Source organism: Balaenoptera ricei, chromosome 10 (assembly GCF_028023285.1).
Source record: "Balaenoptera ricei isolate mBalRic1 chromosome 10, mBalRic1.hap2, whole genome shotgun sequence".
NCBI lineage: Eukaryota > Metazoa > Chordata > Mammalia > Artiodactyla > Balaenopteridae > Balaenoptera > Balaenoptera ricei.
The window spans coordinates 106,430,518-106,452,691 of NC_082648.1; the positions used below are offsets into that span (position 1 = coordinate 106,430,518).

At 50.1% G+C, this 22,174-nt stretch overlaps 1 protein-coding gene across 2 annotated transcripts; it reads right to left on the minus strand.

The window, feature by feature from the left end:
* Positions 1-13,272: 13,272 nt before the first annotated feature.
* ALG12 (ALG12 alpha-1,6-mannosyltransferase) lies at positions 13,273-22,101 on the minus strand. 2 transcript variants are annotated; one of them, XM_059937208.1, is made up of 12 exons: positions 22,012-22,101; positions 21,398-21,472; positions 20,484-20,659; positions 19,135-19,466; positions 18,929-19,061; positions 17,060-17,233; positions 16,234-16,428; positions 15,649-15,752; positions 14,857-15,080; positions 14,190-14,359; positions 14,026-14,101; positions 13,273-13,949 (listed from the first exon to the last, which is right to left on the minus strand). In XM_059937208.1, the coding sequence occupies exons 4-12, from the start codon at positions 19,300-19,302 to the stop codon at positions 13,718-13,720; spliced, it is 1,476 nt and encodes a 491-aa protein (XP_059793191.1). In that variant the 5' UTR covers positions 19,303-19,466; positions 20,484-20,659; positions 21,398-21,472; positions 22,012-22,101; the 3' UTR covers positions 13,273-13,717. The 2 variants fall into 2 exon arrangements, with proteins under 2 accessions (XP_059793191.1, XP_059793192.1); XM_059937209.1 differs by having other exon boundaries at positions 13,708-13,949; positions 14,063-14,101.
* Between the last annotated feature and the right edge of the window lie 73 nt (positions 22,102-22,174).

The following is a 22,174-nucleotide window of genomic DNA, read 5'->3' on the forward strand; positions in this document are numbered from 1 at the left end:
TTCGTTGCAGTGCGTGGGCTTCTTATCGCGGTGGCTTCTCTTTTTGTGGAGCACGGGCTCTAGGCACACAGGATTCAGTAGTTATGGCACATGGGCTCAGTAGTTGTGGCTCACGGGCTCTAGAGCACAGGCTCAGTAGTTGCGGTGCACGGGTTTAATTGTTCTGTGGCATGTGGGATCTTCCCGGACCAGGGATCGAACCCGTGTCCCCTGCATTGGCAGGTGGATTCCCAACCACTGCACCACCAGGGAAGTCCCCAGAGCCCTTTTTTAATCCCCTGTATTTTTTGCTTTTCCCCTTTCAGGAGCCAGACATTAAAGACTAAGGACATATAAAAATAACTGCATATATGGGGAGAATTAGAATGTGACTACTTGTACCCAGGGAACAGCTCAGAAAACACTTAAGAAGACATTAACTTTACACCTCAGGCTGACCCTTGGCACAAAGACAATCAAAAACAAAACCTAGGGAGAGCACAAAGCCTAGGGAAGAGGAAGAATCTGATTTCCAGAGTCACCAAATTGTTAGATGAAAACGTCCAATGCACAACAAAAAAATCACAAGGCATACAAAGAAACAGGAAGGTATGGTCAAAATACCTTTTACCCAAAGGAAAAAAAATAATTCAACAGTCTCTCCCTGAAAAAAGACCTGATGGTGGATATACTGGACAGAGACTTTAAAACAGCAGTCTTAAAGATGCTCAAAGAACTAAATAGGACATGGAGAAAGTCAAGAAAATAATGTATGAGAAAAGTGGAAATATCAATAAAGGCATAGAAAACCTAAAAAACCAAAATGAAATTTGGAGCTGAAAAGTACAACTGAGATGGAAATTTCACTAGGAAGATTCAAAGGCAGATTTAAGCAGAATGAATAAAGAATCAGCAACTATGAATATAGTGCAATGGAAATCATCAAGTTTGAGAAACAGAAAAAAGATTGAAGAAAAGTGAACAGAGCTAAGGGATATGTGGGCACCACTAAGCAAGCCAACATACATACTGTGGGAGTCCCAGAGGAAGAAGTTATGGGTGGGGGCATAATATGTGAAGATATAATGGCCGATAACTTCCCAAATTTGATGAAAGACACAAATATAAACATCCAAGAAGCTCATGAACTTCAAGTAAGATGAACTCAAAAGAGACCCACACTGAGACACGTTATATAATCAAACTGTTGAAGGCAGAGAATCTTGAAACCATCAAGAGAAGTGACTCACCACACACAAGGATCATCAATAAGATATTAGCAGATTTCTCACCAGAAACCTTGGAGCCCAGAAGACAATGGGCTGATATATTCAAAGTGCTAAATGAAAAAAAATTGTAGATCAGGAATTTTATATCTGGCTAAACTATCCTTCAAAAATGAGGGAGAGGGATTTCCCTGGCAGTCCAGTGGTTAAGACTCCACACTTCCACTGCAGGGGGCATGGGTTTGACCCCTGGTCTGGGAACTAAGATCCTGTATTCCACGTGACGCAGCCAAAAAAAAAAACGAGGGAGAAATTAAGACAATCCCAGATACACAAAACCTGAGGGAGTTAGTGACCACTAGACCTGCCCTGCAAGAAATGCTCAAGGGAGCCCTGCAGGGGAGATGAAGGGACATCAGACAGTGACTCAAAGCCATGTGAAGAAATAAAGTGTTCAGAGAGGTAAATATATACGCAGCTACAAAACCTAGTATTATTGTGAAGATGCGTTGTAACTCCACTTTTGGTTTTTTTTTCCCCATGTTTAAGAGACTAATACATTAAAAAAGAAAAAAAAAAAATATATATATATACATTCACACACACACACATATATATATACTTCCAGTTTTGAGTTCTGCATGTAAGGAGCTTGGAAATTGCAACTCCAGCCTAACAAGTAAAAAGCAGAACAATCTGAAAAATCAAAAACTCTTCTTGGCGGACACAAGTCAAACTGTTGCCCCCAAGACTGGGGAGACAGGCAAATACAGTGAATCATGGTTTACCAGAGTAGAGAGTCAGGAGTGCAACCTGGCCTGGGAAACCAGTTCTGGGGCAGAAAAACTTAAACTGCAGTTGATGGATTTCTGGAGACTCAAAGTCATCAGCAACTGTGAGAGTCAAAAACTCTGGGGGACCCAGTCATAAGGGAGCCCACACCATACTGTGCGAGTTACCCCTGGAGCATGAGCGGCTTCCCAAGTAAATATCAGAGCCACGTCCCCTCAAGCTTTCTGCAGGGGGAGGGAAGGAGCCATTTCCTAATGTGACAGAGCACCCTGGTCTCCTTAACAAGGCTGCTCTCGAGGCAGACTCGTTAACCAGAGCCGGACCTGCTGGGCTGTCATCAGAGCCCGACTGCCCAGGGGAAGGGAGGTGCCCAGCTCCAGCCTCCTGTGGGCAGCCTGCCCCGACCAAGGGGAGAGAAAGGACTGAGAAACACTCGTGAAGGTCACAGTCCAGAGGCACAGGCTCAGTAAAAGAACTGAGGCCCGATCACAGGGCCATAGAAGGCTTCCCCTCTCCCACACCTCACCTCCACGTTATTAAGGCCTACTTATAGCAGTTCCCTTCACCCAGTACATCATGTCTGGCTATCAGGAAAAAATTACAAGGCAAATTACACAATTAAAAGGCAAAAAAAAAACACAATTTGAAGAGATAGAGCAAGGTTCAGAACCAGATATGGCAGAGATGTTGGAATTGTCAGACTGGGAGTTTAAGCAACTATGATTAATATGCTAAGGGCTCTCATGGATAAAGTAGATGACAGGTAAGAACAGATGGGCAATGCAAGCAGAGGGTTGGAACTCCCAGGAAAGAGCTGAAAAGAAAAGCTTGAGATAAAAAAAAACACTGTTACAGAAATGAAGCCTTTGATGGGCTTATTAGTAGACTGCACATGGCTGAGGAAAGAACCTCTGAGCTAGAGGATGTCTAAATAGAATCCTCGAAAGGCAAAAAGCAGGGAGGACAAAGACTGGAAAAAACAATGTCCAAGATCTATGGGACAATTACATAAGGTTGAACTCGTATGATAGGAATATTGGAACGAAAGAGGAAGAAACAGAAGATTTAAAATAATGACTGACAAGTTCCCCACCTGAAATGTCAGACGCCAAAACAGGAAGCTCAGAGAACATCAAGCAGGATAAATGCCAATAAATAAATAAAACAAAAAATCTACACCTTTACATATCATTTTTAAACTAAAGAAGATCAAAGACAAATCAAAAACCTCAAAGAAACCGGCAGGGTTGAGGGGGGGAATACCTTACCTACAAAATAACAAAGATAAGAATTACAACTGACTTCTCAGAAATCGTGCAAGCAAGAAGAAGGTGGACTGAAATATTTAAAGTGTTGAGAGAAAAACCCCACCAACTTAGAATTCTATACCCTTTGAAATTATTCTTTAAAATGAAAGAGAAATAAAGACCTTCTCAGAAAAACAAAAGTCGAGGGAATTTGTGGCCAGTAGACTGCCTGGCAGGAAATGTTAAAGGAAGTTCTTTAGAGAGAAGGAAAATGATACAGGTCAGAAACTTGGATCTACATAAAATAAGGAAGAGCTCAAAGAAGCAATACATTAATTTTAAAATTCTTAATTGATCTAGGAATTAACAGTTTGTTCAAAATAATAATACCAACAATGTATTCAATTCTGTATGCTTATACATGTATGAATATATATGAGTGTATATTATATATATATGTATATATATATGTGTGTGTGTGTGTGTGTGTGTGTGTGTGTGTAGCTTCTATATAAGTGAAATGACTGCCAACAGTGATACAAGTGATCAGAGGGAGGAAATGTAAGTCTGCACATTACACAGGAAGTGGCATAGTATTGGCCTGGCCAAAAAGTTCATTCAGGTTTTTCCGTACATATTTTTGGCCAACCCAATAATTTGAAAATTGACTTGGATTAGCTGTAAATATATAATACATTGCAAACTCTAGGGCAACCACTAAGAAAAAAAAGTACAGAAGAAGTATAACCCATATGCTAAAAAGAAGAGAAAATGGAATCATATAAAATGCTCAATTAAAAGATTGTCAGAGTAGACTAAAAAAGCATTACCCAACTATATGTTGTCTACAAGAAATCCACTTCAAATACAAAGACCCATAGAGATTAAAAGTAAACGGATGGAGGAAAGTATACCATGACAACACTAGTCAAAAGAAAGCAGGAGTAGCCATATTTCAGACAGCAGACTTCCAAACAAGGAAAGTTATCAGAGATAAATAAGGGTATTATATAATTATAAAGGGGTCAGTTCTCCAAGAAGACATAATGATCCTTAATGTGTATGTGCCTTAACAGTGTGTCAAACTATATGAGGCAAAAACTAATAGAGTTACAAAGAGAAATAGATGAATCACTATCATAATTGGAGACTTCAACAACCCTCTCTCAGAAATGGTCAGATCCAACAGACAGAAAATCAGTAAGGACATAGTTGAACTCAACAACACCATCAGTCAATTGGACATCTACAGACTACTTTGTCCAACAGCAATAGAATACACATAATCTCCAGCTTATACGGAACATTCACCAAGATACATCACATTCTTGCCATAAAGCATACCTTAACAGATCTAAAAGAATAAAATTCATACAATGTCAGCTCTCAGACCACAATGGAATTAAACTAGAAATCAGTAACAGAAAGATAACTGGAAAATACATGGAGATTAAAAACATCACACTTCTAAATAACACATGGGTCAAAGAAGAGATTTCAAGAGAAATTTTAAAATAATTATAACTAAACGAAAAACACAACTTACCAAAACTTGTGGGAGGCAGTGAAAGCCATGCTTAGAGGAGAATTTAATGCGTATATTACATTACAGCGTTCAATGCATATATTACAAAAGAAGAAAGATGTAAAATCAGTAATCTAAGTTTCCACCTTAAGGAACTAGAAGAAGTCCAACATAAGCAGAAGAAAAGAAATAATAAGAATCGGAGTGGAAATCAATTAATTTGAAAACAGGAAATGAATAGAGACTATCAATGAAACCAAAAGCTGGTTCTTTGAAAAGATTAATAAAATTGATAAGCTTATAGTCAGACTAAGAAAAAAAGAAATTATGCTAATTACTAATAACAGAAATGAAAGGAGTCATCATGACATCCCATGGACATTAAAAATATAATAAAAGAATACTGTGAACAACTCTGTGAACACAAATTTGATAACCTTGATAAAATGGGCCAATTTCCTGAAAGACACAGCCAAAAGTCACACAAGAAGTAGACTATCTGAATAGGTCTATATCAATTAAAGAAACTGAATCAAGAATTAATAATTAATTAATAATTAATTAAAAACAGAAAGCACCAGGGCCAGATGAGTTCACTGGTGAATTCTATCAAACATTTAAGGAGAAATTATACGAATTCTCCACAACCTCTTTCAGAGGATAGAAGCAAAGGGAATACTTCCTAACTCTTTCTATGAGGCCAGTATTACCCTAATATCAAAACCAGACAAAAACATTACAAGAAAAGAAAACCGCAGGCCCATATCCCTTAAAGAAACTATAAAACTCCTTGAAGATAACATAGGAGAAAACTTAGATGACCTTGGGTGTGGTGATGACTTTTTAGATACAACATCAAAGGCACGATCCATGAAAGAATCAATAGCTAGACTTCGTTAAAATTAGAAACTTCTGTTGACAATGTCAAGAGGATGAGAAGACAAGCCACAGACTGGGAGAAAACATTTGCAAAAGACACATCTGATAAAGGACTATCATTCAAAATATACGAAGAACTCTTAAAACTCAACAATAAGAAAACAAGCAACCTGACTAAACAAAGGGCTTAAAAAAGCAGGGAGACTGCTTCACCAAAGAAGACTCTTCACCAAAGAAGACATATAGATGCCAAGTAATAATATGAAAAGATGCTCCTCATCATACGTCATCAGCAAAATGCAAATTAAAGCAAGACTCCACTACACACCTATGAGAATGGCCAAAATCCGGAATACTGACAACACCAAATGCTGACAAGGATGTGGAGCAACAGGAACTCTCACCGTTGCTGCTGAGAATGCAACACGGTGCAGCCACTTGGGACGACACTTTGGTGGATTCTTACAAAACTAGGCATACTCTTACCATACGATCCAGCAATCATGCTCCTCAGTATTTACCCAAAGGAGTTGGAAACTTACATTCACACAAAAACCTGCACACATGTTTACAGCAGCTTTATTCATAATTGCCAAAACTTAAAATGTGGAAGTTCAGTTTGTGACTTCAAATCTCAGAGGCCAAGATGTACCTTTAATAAGGTACGTTTGGAAAAAGACACAATTAGGCCTACCCCTTACACTGCACGCAAAAGTAAACTCCAGGGACTTCCCTGGTGGTCCAGTGGCTAAGACTCCAGGCTCCCAATGCAGGGGGCCCAGGTTCAATCCCTGGTCAGGGAGCTAGATCCCACATGCCGCAACTAACAGTTCACATGCCACAACTAAAGATCCTGCATGCCACAGCTAAAGATCCCGCATGCCGCAACTAAAGATCCCGTGTGCCATAACTAAGACCGGACGCAGCCAAATAAACAAATAAATAAATATTCTTTTTTCTTTTTTTAAAGTAAACTCCAACTGGATCAGCAGGTCTACATGCAAAAATGAAAATATACAAGTACTGAAAGGAGGCAGAGCTGAGCTCCTGAGTGTGGGGAAGCTTCCCAACTAGGAGCAGGTAAAGAAAAGACTGATAAACATGAAAACATACAATTGACAAAAATTCTGCATGGGAAAAGGACTTCAGAAGCAGATTCAAAAGACAAATGACAAACGGGGAGAAATTATTTGCAATATATATTGGATATAAAGGGCAAGTACCCCTATTAATTGAATTTTTATAAAGTGAGGGGGAGATGACCAAAAATACAATGGAAAATGGACAAAAGCTACAAACAATTTACAAAGACAGATGGCCCTTAAACCTATGAAGACATTCAGCTCCACTCATAGGAAATGAAGATTAAAACCATACTGAGATGCTACTGCTTACCCATCAGACTGGCAGATTGAAAAAGGTTAACATATTCTGTGGGCCCTGTGGAAATGGGAAATGGTACCACCCTTGTGGAGGGGAATTGGGCAATACCTAGCAAAACTAACACGCATTTACCCTTGGCCTAGCATTCCCACTTCCAGGAATTTGCCCTAAAGATATACCTCAAACAATTTGAAAATACAAATGCATAAGGTTATTCTTTGTAGCATTATTTGAAGTTGCAAAATATGGGCAACCACCTAAATGCCCACATGCAGGAGATTGACTGAATACATTAGTGCACATCCATATAATGAAGTACTGTGGTTCCAAAAGATGAGAGAAATTCCTGTGAATAGATGGAGTGATTTCTAGATCTCCAGATGTGAAAAAAACAAAGAGCGTATGGAATGCCACTGCCTTTGGGGAAGAACGAAGGGGAATAAAGAATATGTGTATTTGCTGGTCTTTACAAAAAGAAACACATGAAGGATAAACCAGAAAACAATGACATTCGCTACAAAAAACAGGGAGGAGTTATAGGAGGGAGGGAGCAACTTCCCTGAGCATGCCTTCAGGAAGAGTTCGGACGTCTAGAAGAGTGCGTGGTCACGTTCTACCAATTAAACAGGAGGGGGAATCGGATCCTAGGACTTAAAGCAAATGAAAAGTGAATCAAAAGAAAAACGTAACACACTGAGGTGGGTAATCCAAGGAATTTATAAATGCAGTATTGACAGTCGTGGGCAAGGGAGCAAAGTGCATGAATCCAGACGTCTTGTTTGTATGGCAAAGGGATCCCAAAACTATTTATCATCTTGAGCAATCACAGTTGACCCTTGAACAACACAGGTTCGAACTGCATGGTCCACTCATACGTGGATTTTTTTCAATATACTGGAAAAGTTTTTGGAGACTTTCGACAGCTTCAAAAAACTCACAGATGAACCATGTAGCCTACAAATATTGAAAAAATTAAAAAGTTAGGTGTGTCATGAATGCATAAAACATATGTACATGTTAGTCTATTTTATCATTTACTACCATAAAACATACATGAATTTATGATATAAAGCTAAAATGTATCAAACCTGAGGCACAGGACTTCCCTGGTGGTGCAGTGATTAAGAATCCGCCTGCCAATGCAGGGGACACGGGTTCGATCCCTGGTCGAGGAAGATCCCATATGCCGCAGAGCAACTAAGCCCATGCACCACAACTACTGAGCCCTTGTGCCACAACTACTGAAGCCCGTGCGCCTAGAGCCTGTGCTCTGCAACAAGACAAGCCACTGCAATGAGAAGCCCACGCACTGCAACGAAGAGTAGCCCCTGCTCGCTGCAACTAGAGAAAGCCCGTGTGCAGCAATGAAGACCCAATGCAGCCAAAAATAAATAAATTTATTTAAAAAAAAAAAAAACCTGAGGCACACAACACACGGCTCCATCTGAAGTGCAGAGAAAGGAAGCAAACGTAAAGATGCCGTATGAAGTCCTCACTGCATGAATTAACTGTAGCACCTACAGTAATAATGCTGCAGCCACCCCTGCTGCTGCTTCTGGAGCGCGTGTTCCCCGCATCCGCGTACAACGCCGTGTGCGCTCACCCCCTCCAGAGCAGGTGGTCTCTCCAGTAAACCGCAATCTCTTGTGGTTCTTGCGGATTTTTTCATTGTATTTAGTGCAACACCATGAACCTTGACCACCACCACAGGACCCACGAAGTGCCCTGGCAGTGCTGCAAGTGCTCCCAAGACGCAGAGAAAAGGCAAGACGTGAAGAGAAAAAGCTGAATGGCTTTTTGTGCCTCGCGGAGTGAGGTCTGCAGCTGCGGCTGCCGCCACTTCAAGATGAATGTAAAAAAGAAAAGGAAATCCATGAAGCTGGCACTGCAGCTACACCAGCAGGCAGAAAACCTTGCACTTCTTGTGAAATACCTTTTTATTTTTATTTGAAAAAGCAGCTTTTATGCGGGCGCAGGATTGCCGTAAGAAAGGTGCACCTATATAGACTCTAATAATGATTCGAGAAAAAGCAAAGTCATCACACGACAACTTAAAGCGAAAGGGAGGGGAAGGTTGTAAAGCTGGAGAATTGAATGCCAGCAAAGGATAGTTTGATGATTTTAGAAAGAGGTTTTGCTTTTAAAATGTCAGGATAACGGGAGAGGCAGCGCAGACAAGTTCTCAGACGCTGTTAAGAAAATCACTGGGGAGAAAGGACATCTGCCTGAACAAGTTTTTAATACAGATGAAACTGCCCTGTTCTGGGGGAAAATGCCACAAAGGACATTCCTCAGTAAGGAGAAGCGAGCAGCAGCATTTCAGGCAGGAAGGAACGGGCCGTCTCTATTATCCTGTACAAATGCAGTCGGGTTTCTGGCCAGGACTGCCCTCATCTGTAAAGCTGCTGACCCCCAGCCTTGCAGGGAGAAGATGAACAGCAGCAGCTGCCAGTCTTTTGACTGGACATCAAAAGGGCCTGAGCAACCAGAACACTTTTTCTGGATTGGTTCCATCGATGCCTTGTCCCTGAATTCAGGAAGCACCTTGTCAGGAACGGACTGCCTTTTACAGTTCTTTTGATACTGGGCAATGCGCCTGCCTGCCAAGAACCCCAAGAGTTCAACACCGAAGGTGCTGAGGTGCTGAAGTGGCCTGCCTGCCCCCAGACACAATGTCTCTATTCAGTCTCTAGGCCAGGGGGCCACAGGACCTTTAAGGTTCATTACACACGACACTATATGGAAAGGATCATCAACGCTATGGAAGAGAACCCTGATACGGAGAACATCGTGAAAGTCTGAGAGTCTGGGAGGATCATACCATTAAGGATGCCATCGTTGTTATTAAAAAAAAAAAAAAAAGCCGTGAGAGCCGTCAAGTCCAAAACAATACATTCCTGCTGGAGAAAACTGTCCAGATGCTGTGCATGACTTCACAGGATTTACGAGAGACTCAGTCAAGGAAATCATGGGGGACTTCCCTGGTGGCACAGTGGTTAAGAATCCGCCTGCCAATGCAGGGGACATGGGTTCGAGCCCTGGTCCGGGAAGATCCCACATGCCGCGGAGCACCTAAGCCTGTGTGCCACAACTACTGAGCCTGTGCTCTAGAGCCCGCAAGCCACAACTACTGAGCCCACGTGCCACAACTACTGAAGCCCACACGCCTAGAGCCCGTGCTCAGCAACGAGAAGCCGCTGCAATGAGAAGCCCACGCACCGCAACTAGAGAAACCCCGCGCACAGCAACAAAGACCCAACGCAGCCAAAAATAAATAAATAAATAAAAATAAATCAAGGAAATCATGAAAGAGACTGTGGGTTTGGCAAATAAAGTGGGGGGTGGTGGTGAACAGTTCTGAGATATGGGTCTTCAAGAAACTCAAGGACTGGGACTTCCCTGGTGGTCCAGTGGTTAGGACTCCGAGCTTCCACTACAAGGGGCCTGGGTTCGATGCCTGGTTGGGGAGCTAAGATTCCACAAGCCACGCAGCGCAGTCTGAAAAAAAAAAAAATTCCAGGGCTACTAGACAGCACACCAGAGGAACCCACAGACGACGACCTGATGGAGATAGATGAGGGCTCCTGAGCCAGAGGCAGACGACGAGACAGGCGCAGAAGAAGCAGCGCCGGGAAACAAACTGACATCAGACAGCCTGGCAGAATGGTTCCAGTGAGTCAACACGACTTTTGACTTGTTTTACAATATGGATCCTTCCATGATACGGGCACTGAAGCTAAAGCAAACGGTGGAAGGATTGGTTGTATATAGAAACACTTCAGAGAAATGAGAAAGCAAAAAAGCCGGGCAGAGATTATGATGTATTTCTGCCAAGTTCACTGAGTGCACCGGCCTCCCCTGCTTCCACCCCCGCCCCACCTCTGCCGCCTGAGACAGCAAGACCTACCCCTCCTCTTCCTCCTCCTCCTCAGTCTCCTCAGCGTGAGGATGAGGAGGATGGAGACCTTTGTGACGACCCACGTCCACCTAACGAACAGTAAACAATCATCATGCTGCGGTTAAGAGACCTCTCTGCTGTGTGTCTCGATGTGAAAAACTAACAGTTGTACACCCTGTAAAAGACTTATATTGGACAGTCCATCCTCACATAGGCATAAGCTGAGTGATACTAAGTATAAAATTAACAATGTGGTTTTGTTTTATAACTTTGCTTTCAAAGAATCAGGTACAGTCTCCCTCCCTCCCTGACTTGTAATTGGAGAAACCGTGTAACAGTCTATCATCATAGGTTTTTTGTTTTTAATGTAACAATGTTCCCAATACTGTATGATGAATATGACTGCAATACTATATGCCATAAAAATTGTATGACGACCCACCCATTAGTGTATAGGCTGGGCTACCTGGACGTGATCGTATCGATCACACTAGGCAACCATAAAGCAATCATGTTGCTGCTGCTTCATTATCAGTGCATATATCATTGTACCTGTAAATAAATGTGAATTTCTTTTTCACATTATCTTTTCATTATTGATGTCTAGTATTAGTTATATGTGTAACATCTACAGCCTTTTGTATGGTCTAAGACAATAATGATGTAGGTACTGACAGACTATTCATCTTGGAAACAGATGACGAAAACTCATGATGTTGATAAATACAGTACTATAAGTATTTTTTTTATGACTTTTTTTTTTTTTTTGGCCCACTGTGCAGCTTGCAGGATCTTAGCTACCCGATCAGGGATCAAACCCGGGCCCCCAGCAGTGGAAGCACAGAGTCCTAACCACTGGACCGCCAGGGAATTCCCTATGATTTTTTTAAGTTTTTTACTGAATTTGTTACAATGTCGATTGTTTTGTTTTTGGTTTTTTGGCTGCGAGGCATGTGGGATCTCAGCTCCCCGACCAGGGATCGAACCCGCACCCCCTGCATTGGAAGGCAAAGTCTTAACCACTGGACCCCCAGGGAAGCCCCACTATGATTTTCTTAATTAACATTTTCTTTTCTGTAGCTTACATAATTGAAAGAATACAGTATCTGACATGTAACATACATGTGTCATGGACCGTTCATGTTATGGGTAAGTCTTCCACTCAACAGGAGCTATTAGTAATTAAGCCTTGGGGGGGGGTCAAAGGTTATGTGCAGATTTCCGACTGCGTGGGGGTCGGTGTCCCTTGACACAGGTCAAACGTACGTTGATGTTGTCGGGGTCGGATTCTCACTGCGGGGACAGGACATGCAGACGTGGAACGAGGGAGGCAAACGGACGCCACAGAGGTGGGGCGGAGCTGGAGGTGTCGGCATGCTGCTGTGACCTCCCACACCTGTGCACGCGCACAAGCGTGTGCCCACGTGCACGCGCGCCTGTCCTGCCTCTCTCCGCAGAAAGGGCCTGGAAACACGGGCATCCTGATAGCAACGAGCATGCTTTGCACCCAGACCTCGGTCTCTGAAACCAGTCCCTGCCCAAAGGAGCCTGGCCCTCCAAACGGCCGACTCCAGGGTGGAGACAGAGAGGCCCGAGGAGCCTGGGTGGGACTCCTTGGGCCAGCACGCAGGGAAGTGCTCAAAGCCTTAACGACGGGGCACACAGCCGGGACCACACGGCTTGACAGGCCCCCCGGGGGAATCTGCAGTTTGAACACCAAGGCAACCGACAGGGCAGCTCACGGCCCACAGAGGTCCAGCAGCAGTCCACGCGTGCAGGCTGACGACCGGGGGCCACATCTAAACACTGAGAACTGCCGATGACAGGTAAGTAACAAACGCTCACGAGAAACAGGCAACGGGGGAAGCTGGGCGCCCGCTGAGCGGCGGGCGGCCGCAGCAGGAATCACCAGGGGGCACCGTGTCGGCGAGGTTTGGGGAGGGGCCCGCACAGACTGCTTGTCTGCTTCGGTGGAAAAAACAGTAACTACAGGTCAGGAAGCGCCACCTCCTTCCGAGGCACCGAGGCACTCGGGCTGGAGGCCAGGCGTAGGCAACTGCCTCTGGAATGGCTCAGGAAAGACTGCCTGTCTCTACGCACACGTGTGTAGCGTGTGTGCACGTGTGCACGTGCACGGTGTGTGTGCACGCGGGCAAAGCACACTCAGTTCCCTGCATCGTCTTCAGTGCCTGGTGAAGTCAGACACATGTCAGGAACTCAGTAAACACTGTTCAGCAAAGTGGGAAAGTGCCCAAATCACTTAAACAAAACCCAGGTGGAGGCAGTCTCTGGCAGCATCACCCGAGATCGACAGTACGAAGACATTTACAATTTGATTCTCACTCTTTTTGAATGCGTTTATCTCCTAAAGCCTCATCTGAAATGGAAACGGCCGCCTGTGACCACAAAGAAGGCCCCGCCCCGAGGGCCGGGTGCTGGTGGGGACGAGTCCAGCACGTGCCGAGTTTCTGCGGCTACGCTGCCCCAGGGGGACGCCCTTTCAGGGGCCGAGAGGCCACAGCCTGCTGCCCAAAAGCAGCTCCGCGGGCAAGACCCACGTCCTGCTGCCGTGGACAGCACTCGGTCTGGACGGCAAACAGCATCCCACCCACCGTCACCCCGGCAGGGGTGCCGGGCCCCTCGTCCTCACAAGCGGTGGGCGGCGTGGACGTGGCTGTCCCGGCTGCGGACGCGCCCCCGTGAGGGCGCACCCCTGGTCCTCTGCGCGTTTCCCGTCTCGTCCTGTCGGTCGGAACGCCGACGTTCCCGGAGGGCCTCTGGCTCCTCCTCAGGAAGGCCCGAGAAGCCTCTCCAGAAGCACCAGCTTGGTCTGCAGGTTCACGTCAAAGGGGGGCAGCCTGGTGAGGTTCAGGCTCAGGCCGGCGGTGCCGGGGACGCTGGCCAGCACCCGGTGCGTGTCCCGGTAGGGGGCCAGCTGCCCGGGGACAGCCTCCACCAGGAGGTGCGTGTAGGCCAGCATGCGCTCGGAGCCGGGCCGCACGTCCTCCCTCTTCTCGTACCTGCGAACGAGAGCAAGGCTGTGTGCCCCGGGGTCCGTGGCGGCCCCGGGAGCCCGTGCACGAGACGAGGACGTACCTCCAGGCGCTGTTGACTTCCAAAAACCGGGACGCACCTGTCTGGGCAGCGGCCACGTCGATGTGCACCACGACATCTGCGGAAACCGCGTCTGCTCGGTTAGCGCCACGAACCCGGCACCCCTGGCCAGAGCCGCAGCCGGCAGCGGGGGGCTGAGCGCCTACCTGTGCGGGGGGGCACCAGCTCGTGCAGCCTCTGCATCGCCACGCCGCCAGGGTAGTTGAAGTGGGACACGTACGAGCCTGTGGCCGAGTATGCGGCGTTCACCACGAGGTGTCCTATCACGAGGAGGGACCCCACTTTATACAGCCAGGACTTCTTATAATTATTCAGCCTGTAAAAGAGCAGTGCACCTTGCGGAAAGGCAACGGCAGCAGCAGAGCAGAACCTATCGTTGGGAGCAGAAACCCACTGCCCGCTGTCGCTGAGCGAGAGTTAGCACCAAGCAGGCAGACGTGACACTGTCTCTCTGAAATTCCACCCAGATGCCAATTTAAAACTTGTATTACATTTTCAAGCATCCCGCGTCATTACTTGGGTCAGAGCGTGGCCTCCGGGCCAAATACCGCGCCGCCTGTGTGTAAGTGAAGCGGACGGGATAAGGCCGCTGTCGCAGTGCGCGGGCAGGACCGCGAAGCCCACGGAGCGAGGCCCGCACCGTCTGTCCTTTACAGGCCAGTTGCTGGCCCTGTACACTCAGGCTGGACCCGTGACCAAAGCCTGGCCAGGCGCCCAGCTAAACGCGTCGGTTTCCCCGAAGCGCCGTCCCCTTGTGAACCGCTAAGCCGCCCCGGAGAGCCCAGGCAGCAGCGTCTCGGCGGCGGCACTCACACACGGGCACAGCCCCTGGCGGCCACGACGTTGAGCAGGGGGAAGGCGTAGATGATGAAGCGCAGCTCCTTGTGCGGGAGAAGCGAGTACAGAGCCACGAAGCCCAGCGCCGGCAGGAGCAGCGCCAGGGCCCTTCTGTCCGCGGCGCCCAGAGGCACAAAGAGCAGGCTGCAGCCCAGGCCGCGAGGCAGGGCCGAGTAGAAGTACCAGAGCAGCGGCGAGGTCTGTGGCAGGGGGGTTAAGGAGGCCACGCGCCAGCCACAGCTGCCCGTCCCCGGGCCGGGCTCAGGCGGGATCCAGGAGCGTGCGGGAGACACAGCGCTGACGGCGCCCCTGCCTGCAGCACCCGGGACCCCCGCGCCTCGGGCCACGGCGTGACCCGTTCACACGCGGACAGAGGCTGGGACTCGGGTGCCGGTGCCAGAGCCAGGCCGCGGATGGCAAGTGGGGCTGCGCCGAGTTCTTTAACTTTTCCCTCCGTTTTTCACTGTAAAAACAGACTGTCCCAGGGTGATGGGCCCACTGGGGACTCAGTAATCTATTTGCGTGTGTTTAACTACTCCAGGATAAAATGTGAAAGGAAAGCAGATCATCACGAGGACAAAGGAGACGCTTCGGCTACAGACACCGGGTGGCGGCCACTGGACCAGGGGAGGCCCAGACTGCGGGGAAGAAGGCGCCAGTGCTGGCGCTGCAGCAGCCGCCATGCTCCATCAGGTGCGGACACAGGAGGAGAGTGGCTCATCGCACAGCCCCGCCCCGTGGGCCACTGTGCAGACACTGGAAGGATACGCCCCAGTTGGAACTTTTGTTCAGGACGGTGTTGTACCAGAGCACCTTTCCTTCTGGCCACACGAGGTAGCGCCAAAAATAGGAGTCCACGGCCACCGTCAGTCCTAAGAAAAGAAGACCTCAGGAAAGAACACGGCCACCTGGGAAGCTCGGATCTCGACGCAGCTGGCTGAACGGCAGCTGCGGAGTCCTGGTCACAGGTGGATGTTCCCGAGACGCAGCCCCGTCAGCACAGAAACCAGGAGCCACCAGCAGCTTCACATAAAGGAGCTGAGGCGTCGGGACCTACCCCCCGAACGAGCCTCTTCACGCAGGTCCCTCCCTCGTGGCCGCCCGGCCTGGCTGAGACACACGAGGAGAAGAGCCCCTGATGGAGGCCCCGGGCAGCGGGGGGTGGGGGCCCTCGTGGGGGACCCTTGGGCAGAGCAGCCAGGGACCTGCACCGAGACGTTTTACCACCGCTGAAGGTGAAGGTAATTCCATTTAACGAAAAACAAAAACAAGAAACCTCCCGAGTTTCGTCTGCAGAAACAAGACAAGGAAAGCACAGACCCCAGACCGCGCGGCCGCGCTGAGCCGACTCACCTAAGCAGAGGATCCCGGCCGGCGCGGCGCAGCGCAGGGCCCTGGCCGCCGAGACCTTCCGCAGGCAGAGCGGCGGCAGCAGCGCCAGGCCCAGGAGCAGGCTCAGCTCGGCTCTGAAGACCAGGACGGCGAAGGCCGAGAGCCGGATGAAGCGCGCCCACCTCCGCCGCAGCCAGGCCGCGAGGGCTGCCAAGACTGCAAGGCACAGGCCGGGAGGCGGGCCGCTTGCGCGCTGCTCGGGGAGCCGCCCAGAGCCCTCCAGCAGCCAGCCGGCGCCTCTCAGAGCCAGACCCGCCAACGCGGCCCGGGGCCGCACCGCGACAGCCCCCCGCCCGGCCCGCGTCCTGCGCCATGGCGCAGCCCGAGCCACTTCCGCAGGCCAGGCGGCCCCGGACGGCCCCGGACGGCGCTGGACGGTGCTGGACGGTGCTGGACGCCGGCGCCCGCGCGGCTTCCCGCCTCCTCCGCAGCTTCGCACTCGCACGTCCAGCGCCAACCTCGGCCGCCCCCTCCCCCTCTCCCGCCGGCCGCCTCTCCCGCCCGGTCCCTCCGAGGTCCCTGCTCCCCGCACTCGGCCCCCCGAGGCTCCCGGAGCGTCCCCACCGGCCCCGCACGCGGCTTCCTCTCCTCCCAGCTCCGCGGACCAGCTCCAGCTCCGGTCCTGCTCAAGAGAAGCCGAGCCCTGGAAGCCGGGCCTCAGTCCAGCACCGAGGACAGGGCCCTGCTCCCCTCGCAGGGTTTCTGAGACGCCCGGTGGGGAGCAGCCTTCGACGGGCAGACACGTCGGAGGGAACCCCCCAGGCAGGCCGGCCGGGCAGATACATACCCACAGGCAGGGCCAGCACGTTGGGGAGCGTCCGCGTGCAGTAGAACATCAGGTGGAACTGCGAGGCCGTCACGCAGCAGAACAGAGTGGCCACCGTGGCCCCAAACTGCCGCCTCACTTCTTTTTGTAAAGTCCAGAGTCCAAAGATCACGCTGAGTCCAAGGACGGCCCTGACTGAACAGAGAGGGTGCCATGTGTGCGACAGTGGCGGGGCGGGGCCCTTAGCGACCACGGGGTCTCGAAAGGGCCCTGAGGGAGGGGAGCTGCCTTCGGTGCTAAGAACGGGCTGGGTGTACACGGCAGAACAGTACTCGGCCACAGCGGAGGAAGCCACGCCACGGCAGCAACATGCAGGAACCCAGGGGTGATCACACTAAGTGAAGTCAGACAGAGGAGGACAAGTGTCATATGTTATCACTTATGTGTGGAATCCAAAATATGACACAAATGAACCTACATACAAAACAGAAACAGACCCACAGACACAGAGAATAAACTTATGGTTACCAAAGGGGAAGGAGGAGAGGGATAAATTAGGAGTTTGGGATCGACAGATACACGCTACTGTATATAAGATAGATAATTAACAAAGATACACTGTATAACACAGGGAACTATCTTCAGTATCTTATAATAACCTATAACAAAAAGAATCTGAAAAATATACATATAACTGAATCACTTTGCTGTACATCTGATACAATGCCATATTGTGAACCAACTATACTTCAATTAAAAAAAATAGGGGGCTTCCCTGGTGGTGCAGTGGTTGAGAATCCGCCTGCCAATGCAGGGGACACGGGTTCGAGCCCTGGTCTGGGAAGATCCCACATGCCGCGGAGCAACTGGGCCCGTGAGCCACAACTACTGACCCTGCGCGTCTGGAGCCTGTGCTCCGCAACAAGAGAGGCCGCGACAGTGAGAGGCCCGCGCACCGCGATGAAGAGCGGTCCCCGCTTGCCACAACTAGAGAAAGCCCTCGCACAGAAACGAAGACCCAACACAGCCAAAAATAAATAAATAAATTTATTTTAAAAAAAAATAGACACGTAAAACAAATGGAACTAAAATACATTAATTTAAAATGACAGTATATTTTTTACTGAAACTAGCGTTAGGTGAATTTGTTCATTTTGTGCTTCACTCGCTATTAACTGAATTCTTTTAATTTTGAGTGTGGTGGGCCACATTTCGTGTCCTGTCACATCGCTTATTAAATACTTTTGAAACTGTCAAAAAAATGGGCGGGCCATGGAAGACGGACAGCCTAGACCCTGGCCGCCCCACCCTGAAGCTGCACCGTGCCTGGTGGCCCCGAGGCAGGGGCCTGCGGCACGCAGCCGCTGGGCAGGGCAGGAGCATCAGGACGGCAGCCCGGCACTGACCCCAGCGGCCCCGCCACCTGGCCGATACCTCCAGGGCCGCGTTTACCAAGGACCTGATGCGCAGACGTGGCCCCCAACTCTCCCGTCCAAGGCTTCCTGGCCCCCCCACGTGACCACAACAGCCTGGAGCGAGGGTGGATTTCCGTTTCCTCATCTGCCCTTTCAAGAAGCGGAACTGCTTCTTCCCCAGGAGTGTGCGATTTTTAAAGCTCTCCATACAGGCCGGAGCAACCAGCCGTGAGATGGGTTTGGCTGAGCTGGGAAACGTACTGCTTCTGCCCGGGGGATGGGGCTCGGCCCCCACTGCAGTCACGAGGGCACAGCCCGGCGGGGCTGACGCTGTCCCCGCTCTGAGTCCCTCTGCTGAGTGGCCGAGATTCCAACAGGTGGACCCTCCTGCACGAGGGACCCTCCACCTGGGTGACTGAGACCCTCTGACCACACTGCAGTTCTCCACCCCGTCCCCGTTTGAAGACCCCCTTACCTACTAGCTGAGAATAGAACTTGGACGCTTCCAAGAGCGAAAGCACATAAACGGCGGGGCTGGAGAGCGCCGCGATCACCAGCGGCCCGAGGAACGTCCTGGGGACCACGCCAGGGAACTCGAGATGGTCAAACTGTAGGGAGAAGGGCAGGTCAGCAGAGGCCCCAGGAAGCGGGGGTCGATGCACGGCTCGGGCAGGAGCTCACCTTCTCCACATCCAGCCGGTGGTAGAGCAGGTCGTGCACGGCCTGCAGGTTGAAGCTCTCCTCCACTTTGGTGTAGGGGCAGGCGACCAGGTGGACGGCGGCTACCACCACCAGCAGCCCCAGGAGCCGGCGCTGCTTGCCCAGGCCCGACGGCCTCTTCCCGGCCATTCTGCACGTCAGCCTCACGGACCTTCATCCACCGCCGGCACCGCCACTCGAATCGTTTTGAGAGAATGGAGATGCAGGTCCCTGAGCTTCAAAACTCACGCTCGCGTTAACACCTGGGAAATGTGTTTGAAGGGTAATGGGAATCCTCTGAACTGCTGCAGCTTCTGTAATCCGAAAACACATCAAAATAGAACGTTGAAAGAAAAATCATGCTAGAGAAGCTTTCGTACTTTAACCAGCCTTCTTACACTTTAAGCTGTGCGAATACTTTTCCAGGAAGAAAGACCTGAGTTGCAGAACCCGAGTTTAGTCCACTGTGCAGCCGGGACCTGGGCCAGCCCGGCACTGGAGGGCAGCAGGACGACCCCCGTGCTCGAGAAGCTGAAGTCTGGCTGGAGAGTTAGGAACAAGCTGGGCTCGGCCCCCACGGTACTGGCCGAGGGAGATGGGCCGGGAGGCTGTGAAGTAGGAGGGCGGGAGGGGTGCGCCTGGAGAACTGCAGAGGGACAGCCACGAGAGGACAGGAGGTGAGGCGCAGGGCTCGGGGCGCCAGCGAAGCCCTGCACCCCAAGGATGGTGAGACAGGGCCGCAGACACCCACCCGCTGTGTCTGAGCCTCTTGGAGCCCCGGGGAGCACCACGCTGGTCGTGAGCACAAACACGTGGGCGGCAGAAAGCAAGAGTGTGTTCCTGGGGGGTGGGATGCAAACAGATGTGCCTGCAACGGACCACCCAAACACCAACAGGACTTTGGGGGGCACCCCATGGCACGAAGCTTCCTGGGAAAACCATGGAAGTGTCGGAGGCAGTTCCTACTCGTGGAAGACCTCTATCTTTCAATCTGGCGAGGGAAGGAAGATGGCAAGTTCTTCCTGTTTCTGGCTTGTCTGAAAACAGGTTTGCTTTTATTTGATCAAAACCAGAAGAGCAAGAAGTGAAAGAAGAGAACGACGGTGCTTACTGTTTGTTAAAACTACTTTTTGGTTCGAGGGAGAGGTATGAAGTCTGTACTCTCCTAGGATAGCAAGTGGGGAATCAACAACTGAGGGGGAACAGGAATCCTGTTTGATATGGTGGTGGTGGTGACGTGAGGGAAGTAAGGGGGTCAAAAGGGCTCTAATAATTAAGAATTACCAAAATAACATGCAGTTCCCAGGAAAGTAACAGAACTTTTCCCTTACCAAATGTAAGGGCGGGATCCTTCTGTCCCCCGCTCCCCACTGTAACCTCAGCAAGGATGGACTCCGGTCATCACAGGGGGCATCTGTCTCCCCTGCTGGGCTCACAGCCTGAGGGCAGGGCTGACTCACTGCTGTATCAGCACAGCCTGGTGCATAGCAGGTGCTCAACAAACTACCTGAAGAAGAAATTCATAAAAACTAAGCGTGGGGGGCTTCCCTGGTAGCTCAGTGGTTAAGAATCTGCCTGCCAATGCAGGAGACATGGGTTTGAGCCCTGGTCCGGGAAGATCCCACATGCTGCAAAGACCCAACGCAGCCAAAAAAAAAAAAAAAAATTAAAAAAAAACAAAACAAAACTAAGCGTGGATCTCATCACACCAGTTTACATTTTCATTAAAGAAACGTTAACGCTTTAATTTCCAGTGAAGCCGAAGAGACCACGGAACGTTCATATACTACTCTCTGTTCCTCTTACTGTTCGAGGGGAAAAAGGGTCTACAGAACTAGGAAGCATCTCTAAGGCCAGGCGGTCGGAGCAGCTGCGCAGGTGCTCCGTGGCAGGAACCTGACTCGGGCTCACAGCTGTCCCAGGCCAGTCCCTGCACACCCCACTCCACACCTCTGCCCAGAGAAGGTTCCCCTGCGGGAAGATCTAGACTCTGTTATTTCACAAGCTGTGGGGTGAAAAGGCACCTGCCAAACCCCGCTCCGGGCCCCAGGAGCTTCTCATCCAGATAAGAGTGTGCTCTGTGCTGACGACCAAGGGCAGAAACCAACTGGCCAAGCAGCTTATTTCGGAGGCGCTGGCGGCACCCTGCATGCCCAGCCGGACCACGAGGAGACAAACAGGACATAAGCAAGTACAGAAACCACGGTCAACCCCCCACCGGGCCCGAGACGGTGAGCAGACGCACCTGCACTGGTCCACACCTCCTTGCAGCTGTTCGGGTTGTTAATCTGACGCACCCACAGGCTAAAACAGGCCACGACTGTAAAACATGTCGTTTATAGGATGGTGACCCCTCAGATTAGGTGCAAAGGCCTTCTTGTCCCCGCCTATTCGGATTCTAAGGTCTCTACTGAAACTGGTCAAGTCAGATGTTCATGTTATTAATCCCTGGCTGGAAACACAAAGGAACTGGTACTAATTCGGCCAGAGAAAACTCTGTATCATTTGTACTGCTTCCTTCTGGCAGTTCTGTCCTACTAGAAGCCAGGTAATGCCCACCTTCGTTCTTCCTAACTTAAGCCACGGGTTCCAGTGCCAATGGCCTCGGGCACGTGGGGAAATGCAGATGTCTGGAAGCCCATAAACACTCATCAGGCCCCAGGTGAGGAGCCCCAACCCTAGGTTAGGAGACTGCCCCCAGGTGAGGAGCCCACCGCCGGGTGAGGAGCTTGGCCCTCAGGTGAGGAGCCCAGCGGTCGTCCTGCGTGGACACGCACGGTGAGGCCCAAGGAGCACCGCGACAGCGCCGGCCCGGGGTCCCCGCAGCCCGTCCCGAGAGCCCCAGCCGCGCGCGCTGACCTCTCCAGCCCACGGCGCAGTCCCTCGAAGCGCGTCCGCCTGGGCTACCCTCAGCCGGAAGTCGAGCGGCGGAAACCGAGAATAGAGGCGACGCCCTTGCCCGAACCTAACATGGCCACTAAACCCCGGCTGCCGTCGCGGCGGGCGCCCTCTCTGCCCGGAG